Below are 9,858 nucleotides of genomic sequence, written 5' to 3'. Positions count from 1 at the left end.
AGGATGCAGGGGGGGGGGGAGGAGAAAGTATTGAGTTGCAGCTTTAGTCCCATTGTGATATAGACCTAATGCTCTCTCTCTCTCTCCTCTCTCTCTCCTGTCTCTCTCTCTCTCCTGTCTCTCTCTCTCTCTCTCCTCTCTCTCTCCTCTCCTCTCCTGTCTCTCTCTCCTGTCTCTCTCTCTCTCCTCTCTCTCTCCTCCTGTCTCTCTCTCTCTCTCTCTCTCTCCCTCCTCCTCCTCTCCTCCCCCTCCCCTATCTCTCATACAGAGTGAATGTATTGCTACTTACAGGTTTCTTGCACTGAGCACAGAAGCTGTTTCTGCACTGGAAACACGTGACCTTGAGCTGGTCTCCATCATAGATGAACCCGTACGAGCACTGGGAGAGGAGGAGGAGGAGGAGGGAGAGGAGGAGGAGGAGGAGGAGGAGGAGGGGAAGCGGGGAATAAGAGGGGAAGGTTATAAACCTTAAATGCAGGAGGCAGAACTTCCAAACATACTTCATAAAATTGGTAATTCGGAAACGATGTCTTGTACTAAAGTATATTTTTCATATATTTTCATTTTGGTTTATTGTATACAGCAAAAAATAAAATCAATCAAAGATATGATGGGGTTAATACTCACGTGACTGCACCACAGGAACTTGGGGTCCTTGATGAGAGCTTGTTCTGTCAGCTTCTTGTGGAAAAGTTCATACACCTCCGGCTCCAGACACTCCCTCAGCTGCGCGCGCACGCACACACACACACACACACACACACACACACACACACACGTTTGACTGGTGATATCATCCTTTTTTACAATATCCCTCCTTCTCTCCCTGTCAGTTGGTCTCTTTCACCCTCTTGTCTCTCTCTCCATCCCATGTGTCCGTCTCTACCTCCCTCTCTCCCTCTCCCTCCCTCCCCCTCCCTCCCTACCTGTATGTCTAAGGTAGAGAAGTAGCTGTTGAGGTGTTCGGGGTCGTTGATGTCGGGCTCCCAGCAGACAGGACACACCATGTCTCTGATGTGCTTGTCTCTCACGGCGATGGTGAAGTGCTGCTGGAAGCATTCACAGCACACGGAACACTGGCACGACGTCAGGGACTGCATCTGAAGGGGGGGGGGGGGGGGGCAGAGTCAGGGGTTACACACTGCCAAAACTGCACAGAAAAGCTCTGTCGCTGTCTCTCTCTCTATCTCACACACACACACACACACGTACATGGGCGCACACACACATGCACTGACACACTCACTCACACACATACTCACACAGTCAAACACACACACTCACACTCACTCACTCACAGACACACACACACACACACACTCACTCACTCACTCACTCACTCACATACTCACACTCAAACACACGCACACTCACACACTCATCACTCACTCACTCACTCACATACTCACAGTCACACACACACTCATTCACACACACACACACACACACACACTCACACTCACACTCACACTCACACTCACTCACACTCACACTCACACTCACACACTCACACACTCACACACTCTTGACGAGTACCTTGCTGTGGGGAAAGACAGACAGGCAGATGGGGCACTCTTTGGCCAGCACGCGGCGGATGAAGTCCCGGTCATGTGACTCGCGGACGGCCTGCACCACGTCGTCCAGGGAGTAGGGGGCGGAGCGGTCCTGCAGCAGGGACAGGGCCAGCTCACAGCGCCCCCAACTGGGCAGATCGTACACTGCAAGCAAGCCTCCGGCACAGACGCTGACAGGGAGGGAGGGAGGGAGGGAGGGAGGGAGAGAATTAGCAGGCCAGTGGAGTTCAATTGATGTAATAGGGGGATGATGAAAAAGAAGAGGTATAACTGGTGACATCAGGCCTTTGTCAAATGATTGACGTACATACGTGGTATGGATACAAAGCAGTGGAGGCTGGTGGAGGTAGAAATCCCTGTGCCTAGATGGCCTCCACCACATCTATCTGGTCCCAAAATAACCCCCCCCCCCCCCCCCCCCCCCCCCACCACAGCCTACTTGTTCCCAAATAACCCCCCCCCCCACCACAGACTGTCTGGTCCCAAAATAACCCCACCACAGACTGTCTAGTCCCAGAATAGCCCCCCCCCCACCCCACCAGACTACCTAGTCCCAGGACAGCCCCCACATGAAGCTCTGAGGAACCCCAGGTCCCCTACCTGTTTGTCGGGGTGGTCGGGGTCGATGGGGGGGTCAGGCTGGTCACTCCACATGCGCTGGTGGAAGGGCTCCAGCAGAGGGCGCTGCAGGAGAGACAGAGCCCCCCTCACCTCCCCCCCGCTCTGCCTCAGCACCTCCTGACAGCGCTGCTCCTCGCCGAAGCCCAGGGACACCAGCTCCTTCACCTGGGGAGGGAGTAGGAGGAGGAGGAGGGGGGGGAGAGGCATGACAGGTCAGACATCTCTTTAAGCGTCAGAGGTCAGAGGTCAGAGGTAGTCTCCTACCGTGGGGAGGGTCTCCCTGACCCAGGCTAAGCTGTTCAGACGAGGAGGCATCTTCAATAGAGTGACCTCCGTTGACAGAAATCCGTTGACAGTTAAAATGCGGTACATTTAGTAAAAGGTAGTTAAGCGCTACTGACCACAATGAAGTGTGTAAACAGAGTTTCCCCTCGCAGTACTTCACACCATGTCCCACCTTAGTGTGTCTGTCTCTGAGGGCCTGCCGGGCTGCTCTCTCAGTATCGCCCCCTGCTGTCAGCCACGCCTGCTTGGCCTCCGCCCTGGACAGCTGGACGCCCCCTCGAGACCCCTCCCCCTCCTCCTCCTCCTCCTCCTCCTCTGTCCCAGCGTCCTCTGCTCCGCCGCCGTACAGCCCGTTCTGATTCGTCGTGGCGTCCGTCCCCGAGGACGCCGCCAGAGCACAGATCTGGTCCAGCACGTGAGGAAGCTCCGATTTGAGCCAATCACAGGGCAGGATGTGGTTGTCCCCCCCGGCGACACGCATGCCTGTGTAGACCTCCTCTGGGCTCACTCCTTTCTGCTCTCCGTCCTTAGAGAGAGAGAGGGAGAGGGAGAGAGAGAGAGAGAGAGGGAGAGGGAGAGGGAGAGAGAGAGAGAGAGAGAGAGAGAGAGAGAGAGAGAGAGAGAGGGAGAGAGGGAGGGAAAGGGAGAGAGAGAGAACATCAGTCAGATATACAAGATAATACTGACTACAATATGATGATGATGATGATGATGATGATGATGGTGATGACGGCCTCTCTGGCATTATTCATTATGAACAAGAAACGTGAGGATTCTAGATTGTTTTCACACATCTTTGTACGCCAAGATTCCACTCTGAGACAGTTTGTAATCCTGTATTTACATGAGGGGCTTATGTGATTACACATTTTACTTCAAAGACACAAAAAGAAACCCTCCTTCACTCACTCTGATCAGCTGGATGAGCTTCAGCCCCTCCTCCCTCATCAGCTTCTGCCTCCTCAAATCAGGGTCCTCGGCGGGCGGGCCTTTGGGTTTGATGGACAGCACCGGGACGTGTTTGACCTGCGGCGGTGGGCGGGGCCTGGTGGGCATGGGGGCGGGCTCGGGGCGGGCCAGGTCACACATCTCGCACATGGAGGCCGGGGTGTAGTTGACGTAGGTGCAGAACTGACACACCCACTAGAGGGGGGGGCGGGTGGGGGGGGGAGGTCGGGGGAGGGAGGTCGGGGGGAGGGAGGTCGGGGGAGGGAGGTTAGCAGATTGTTAATTATGCAATAACACCAGAGAGGCCGTGATTTACCGTCAATATCGTCACGGTTAGGGGGAGCTCCTACGCACGGCGCCCGGCAGAGCGCCGGCAGAACCCCGACCCGGTGACAACATGGCCGATAAATCACGGCCTCTGGGGCGTCGTTGCTTTTAATGCGACGGTTACTCAACAATTTCCGAAAAAACTGTGACAAGAAAGCAGCGGTTTAAGTGTTTATTTAGTGATAAGACTGCGGTGGTTTCTGCCCGGCGCTGAGGAAGAAGAGTTCCCCAAACTACCAACGTTGTCAGGGAAACGGGACACACAAATCTACCGTATTGCAGCCAAGGGAATATCATAACAGGTGACTTCAACCGTGACATGATCGTTAAGAAATCAGGGCTTCGGACGCCTCTCGGCCGCTCGTTTTCATCTGCCAGAACATGAACTCAGTCTTCCAACCATTACACACCATAGCTAGATAAGTACTGTACCAGTTATCCAGACTAAGCCTAGTCCTACTCTATAGAAAATAGAAAGCGTTTAATTGGAAGCGTTTAATCCAAGCGTATCTAATCCAAGATTAATCTTAATCTGAGTGTGAGACCTCGCTCCTAGGTAGGTGTGTGTGTGTGTGTGTGTGGTTTCACCTGGCTGTCGGGGTCCCCTGGCATGCCCATAACGGGGGCTGCAGGTCTGGAGGGAGTGGGAGGGGGGCGCGTGGGGGTTGCAGGAGGCCTGGTGGCCAGGCGGGGGCGCTCACACACCTCACACAGGATGCTGCTGCCTGCGTTCACCACTGTACAACTCTTACACTGCCACTCTGCCCAGGAGAGAGGAGAGGACAACACACACTCAGCAGACAGCAGTGGAGGCTGGTGTGTGTGTGTACTGACCAGTGACGGTTGTGTGTGTGTGTGTGTGTGTGTGTACTGACCAGTGATGGTAGTGTGTGTGTGTGCTGACCAGTGATGGTTGTGTGTGTGTGTGTGTGTGTGTGTGTGTGTGTGCTGACCAGTGATGGTGGGGGGCTGGGAGGGTTCGTCTGGCGTCGCTGGACCAGCGGAGGCCAGCCGGGGTCGCTCACACGTCTCACACAGCACCTCCTGGAGGGAGTTGACTGTGGTGCAGTGGACACACTGCCATGAGGGGACGGAACTACTGTTGAGGAGGGGCGGGGAGAGAGAGAGTGTGTGTGTGTGTGTGTGTGTGTGTGTGTGGTGTAAGAGAGAGAGAGAGAGTGTGTATGTATGTTTGAAAGACAGAGAGAGGGGGGGGGGGGGGAGAGTGTGTGTGTGTGGTGTGTGTGTGTGTGTGTGTGTGGTGTGAGAGAGAGAGAGAGAGAGAGAGAGAGAGAGAGAGAAAGAGAGTGTGTATGTATGTTTGAAAGACAGAGAGAGAGAGGGGGAGGGGGGGGAGAGTGTGTGTGTGGTGTGTGTGTGAGTGAGAGAGAGGGAGAGAGTGTGTATGTTTGTGTGAGAGAGAGAGAGAGAAAGAGAGAGGGGGAGAGAGAAAGAGTGTGTGGTGTGTGTGTGAGTGGGAGAAAGGGAGGGAGAGAGTGTATGTTTGTGAGAGAGAGAGAGAGAGAGGGAGAAAGAGAGAGAGAGAGAGATCTATTTAATATTCACCTTTGATTAAAACCCTGTCTGTACTATAACCTATTTCAATTTAACTTTATCGATCCCTGGAGGCTAATTGAAATGCCACAGTCGGTCTTTTACAGAGAAACACTTTTTCCAATCTCATTAAAGTGCTGACGTGAAATGAAATCTCTCACACAGTTTAACATGAAGGGCCAGGGACGGCAGTATATATGATTCAGGGTCGCAGTGGCAGACCGAAAAGTGGGTAAACATTGGACAGCGTGAAAAATGACCAACATAAATGTTTAAAACCCGCAAATTTCGTAAAAAAAATAAAACTATTAACAAACACTATTGACAAAAAAAATAAAAATAAGGTGTCTCTCACCCGTGGGCCTTCCTCGTCCTCGATGACGTCACTGCGGTCCTGTGGTGATTGGCCCGTTCTGGGAAGGAGTGGTACAGACGGTCACATTCCCCGCACAGCCATTGGACACAGGAGGGACAGTGGGCGGAGTAAGAAAATATACCACAGATAGTGCAGTTGTCTGAGAGGTGGGAGAGAAACGGCGTGAGGTGAAATGTAACGTTTGACGCGGTCGACGTCATGTGATGTCACAAGGATGGTATGAGACACAAACGTTACAAAGTTGCCTTCTGGGTAATTTCCACCGTATTGCTTTTCACTCGGCCAATAGGGCTGAGGTGACATTGAGCATCATTTTATTAACCGTAACAATTTCCCCCAGAGCACCCCTGAACCCAATCCCCAGAGCACCCCTGAACCCAATCCCCAGAGGTGACTGAGGCTCACCTAGTCTGTCAGCAGGGGTGGGTTCTCGTTTGTGATTGGCTCTGCTAGGGTGGCGATGGAAGACCACGTCACATGACTCACAGAAGCGAATGGAACCGCAGGGCGGGCACAACAGAGGGGCGTGAGCGCCACACAGACCACACCCACCTCCAGGGGAGTGACAGACAGACAGACAGACAGACAGACAGACATGAGGACAAGACAGACAGACAGACAGACAGACATGAGGACAAGACAGACAGACAGACATGAGGACAAGACAGAAAGACAGACATGAGGACAAGACAGACAGACAGACAGACATGAGGACAAGACAGACAGACAGGAGGACAAGACACAGACAGACAGACAGACAGACAGACATGAGGACAAGACAGACAGACAGACAGGCAGGCAGACAGACAGATATGAGGACAAGGCAGACAGACAGACAGACATGAGGACAAGACAGACAGACAGACACGAGGACAAGACAGACAAAGACAGACAGACAGACAGACATGAGGACAAGACAGACAAAGACAGACAGACAGACAGAGGAGAGGTATAGTAACACTCAGTGAAGGTGGACAGACAGAGAGTTTACCTACACAGAGGACGGTACAGAGGGAGAAGACACACACAGGTGAACCGGTACAACTGGTACAGATGAACCGGTACAACTGGTACAGATGAACCGGTACAACTGGTACAGATGAACCGGTCCAGCCAGCTGTGAGGGAATGCAGTACGCACATGAGAGGAACTTCGCCTCAGACATGAGGACCTGTGCTAGCTCCCTGAACTAATGCCTAGGCTTTAGCTCAGCGGGCTAAGTAACACAGTCTAGTCATTAGGCGCACAGACCACCGGATTTTGAAACCAGTTGTCCCCACACTCACGGTGGACTCACTGGCGGGTTCTCCCGTGCTCACCTGTGTGCTTGGTAGAGATGGTGTTGGTGGTGGAGGTGGAGGCGTTGGCCGTGGCGGTGCGTCCTGAACAGAAGGTGTGGATGGACTTGGGAGACTGGGACAGGGAGCCGGAGCCGGAGCGGGGCTGAGTCTCCCTCTCTCTCTGGCTGGAGCCGGAGGGGATGACCACCGCATCGGCGCTCAGGCCAACCTCACCCTGGGGTCAGGGGTCAGGGGTCAGGACACAGAGACCAGAGGCTGGGTGGCACCTCAAGGAAGAGGGTGGTATCAAACGCCAAACTACACTGATAGAGGGCGGAGGGGAGGAGGCAGTGTGTGTGTGTGTGTGTGTGTGTGTGTGTGTGTGTGTGTGTGTGTGCAAAATACCTGTGGGTTGAGTGAAGGGATAATTCTCTCAAAGAACTCAGGGTGGGGGTGAGTCTCCTATGGAAACACCAACAAAAACAAAAACAACAACAAAAACACCAACATGTCAGTGAAATAACCGACTTTATGAGCTGCCTTTGTGAAAGGATGTGACGGGCAGGGATCGAACCCGGGTCTCTCACATGGAAGACACAAGCATCTACCATTAAGCCATGATGACATCCTCAATATCTTGGGGCGACACTTGAGTTTATATGTCTCAGGCACGGCTAGGCCTAAACTCCTAATGACTCAATATCACCTCTGCTACAAAGGCAAGCTTACAGTTTCCCTTTGTGCCTTTGCATTACGCCACCAATTTAAAGCAGAAAAAATACATTCTCTCATTCTGTCATCGTCATTGGTCCAGACACCTTGATGAGCATGTCCAGCTCCATGCGTAGACTCATGACCTCTAAGGTCACCGCTGCGACCTTCCCAACATCAGGCTCCGTGACCTCTTCGGGGAAGCTCAGGCCGTCCGGCTGCTGATTGGAGTAACCATAGAGACAGAGCACCGCCCTCCCTCCCTAGGATGGAACACAGCCGAGAAGAGATGTCAACCTCTCTTTATGATGAGAGGGTTTTGATGATAATAATAATAATAATAATAATAATTTTATATATATATATATATATATATATATATATATATATATATATATATATATATATATATAATCAACCAGTTAGTGCAGAACTGTAACTAATGCCAAAGCTGGAACTATCACACCATACAGCGGTAGTAGAGTCCAGGGGAGGCTGGTGGCTCTGACTTCTACCTCCACCAGCCTCCCCTGGTAGAGTCACTGTAGCCTATATCATAACCCTACCTGGACCTGGGCCGTCCTCTCACCTGCATGGCGTCTACTGTTGCTCTGAACACAGGGTTGTTGTGCTTGACAGTGCGCCAGTACTTGGGTCTGTTAGAGCTGGTGAGGTTACAGCCGTACTTCTCGAGGATGTTCAACGCTGTGGACAGCCTCTGCAGGGAGCCGATGGTCTGGCAGGGGAGGTGAGGGGTGAGAGGTGAAGGGTGGAAGAGAGGAGTGATGGATGAACAATGAATAAGATTAGCAGCGTAATACATAGAGAGAGAGAGAGAGAGAGAGAGAGAGAGAGATATGAGTGTTGTATTCAAAATATGATTGTATGAGAACAGTTTCTCTTTCTGTGTGTGTGTGAGACACTGTGTGTGAGTATGTGTGTGTGTGACACTGTGTGAGTGTGTGTGTGTGTGTGTGTGTGTGTCAGTGTTTGTGAGCATGTGTGTGTGTGTGTGTGTGTCCACCCCTACCTCCTTCCTATTGTTGCTGATACTGTTCTCTATCACCATGGTGTCCGCGGCTATGTAGCGGTACTTGGCGGAGGGCGGTAAGGGGATGTTGGCCATAGCAGACACACCTGCCCGAACGTCCAGAACGGACCCGGTGGAATACAGACAGGCCTCCGCACGACCCCGCACCTCCTCCAACTGGGCCGCCTGTGAAGCCATCCTAGGAGAAGGAGAGACAATGATTCAAACAGGTCTAATCTGGTTCTGTGGGGAACTAGATTAGTGTGGGACTTCTACCTGAATCAGAACGAGAGGAATACATTCGTTTCGTCCTGAGTCAGGGCTTTTCTTCTGGGCTGTGTCAGGAGGGCACACTCAACCAGAATGCAAGAGACAACATTACCGTTGAAGAACATCTAGATAGTTCAACCAGACACCGTTTTCTTACCCTGTGTTTTCGTTCTTCAAAGAGAGCATCGGCTTACTGAACGTGGCTCAGTTGTCTGCAGTGACAGCCATTGATTCGAGGGGAGCTGTCAATTCCTCCATAGCCAACGTGTATTTATCCAGACACACGTAGTCAGATGTCGATTTAAATACGGTTAAATACAAATAATACAGTTGCTTATCATCTCACTTCCATTGTTAGCGACAGGGCCAAAAAAGTATTGCCGCAGTGCCAAGAGCTGTCAGCTGGCGAATGTAAACAACGGCATGAGAAAAATGCCGTATTCTGTCTTGGGTTGAGAACATGTCGCAAAACTGAAAGACATTTCTAAAGCTCGGACGCCACCTGGTGGCAAAAGGAAAAACATGCATGCATTTAGTTAAACGCTCAGCGCAGCACCTGAAAGCCATCCGGATAATTACACACTAATTGATAGAGACGCCCTCGAAGGTAATATATCAGGCTGAAAGTTTGAGGGAGGGGAGAGTTTTGTGTTGCTCTCGTTGCGTGCACTTGTTTTGACCATCACTGTCACATTTAAGGTTTGTACAGTAGTTTCCTTAATTAATTTTGTTAGATTACTGTCCATCTATTTTTCGTGTTATTTGTGGACGCAGATAGTCTTGGTAGCACAAGTCTATACAAGACTGACTCTCATAGGTTCCAGTAGGGTCCAGTGTATGGTATTAAATGACATGTAATTTAAAAGTAAACTGTTTTTCTTT

The 9,858-nt window shown here is 51.6% G+C and overlaps 1 protein-coding gene across 1 annotated transcript in view; it reads right to left on the bottom strand.

Moving 5' to 3' along the window:
* rnf31 (ring finger protein 31) overlaps positions 1–9,372 on the bottom strand; it is a 13,334-nt gene extending 3,962 nt beyond the window's left edge. The window contains 19 exon segments of the mRNA XM_083689607.1: positions 286–379; positions 628–726; positions 927–1,100; positions 1,537–1,728; positions 1,730–1,744; positions 2,175–2,360; positions 2,653–3,006; positions 3,390–3,623; positions 4,344–4,516; positions 4,709–4,854; positions 5,665–5,824; positions 6,091–6,166; positions 6,666–6,676; positions 7,005–7,200; positions 7,371–7,427; positions 7,784–7,939; positions 8,266–8,412; positions 8,707–8,905; positions 9,134–9,372. Of these exon segments, the coding sequence (XP_083545733.1) occupies positions 286–379; positions 628–726; positions 927–1,100; positions 1,537–1,728; positions 1,730–1,744; positions 2,175–2,360; positions 2,653–3,006; positions 3,390–3,623; positions 4,344–4,516; positions 4,709–4,854; positions 5,665–5,824; positions 6,091–6,166; positions 6,666–6,676; positions 7,005–7,200; positions 7,371–7,427; positions 7,784–7,939; positions 8,266–8,412; positions 8,707–8,905; positions 9,134–9,162 (2,698 nt within the window). The 5' untranslated portion in view covers positions 9,163–9,372.
* Positions 9,373–9,858: the final 486 nt, after the last annotated feature.

Source organism: Argentina silus (assembly GCF_951799395.1).
Source record: "Argentina silus genome assembly, chromosome: 18".
Lineage (NCBI taxonomy): Eukaryota > Metazoa > Chordata > Actinopteri > Argentiniformes > Argentinidae > Argentina > Argentina silus.
Note: the sequence above shows the minus strand (reverse complement) of the source record. Positions and strands in the feature narration are given on the sequence as shown.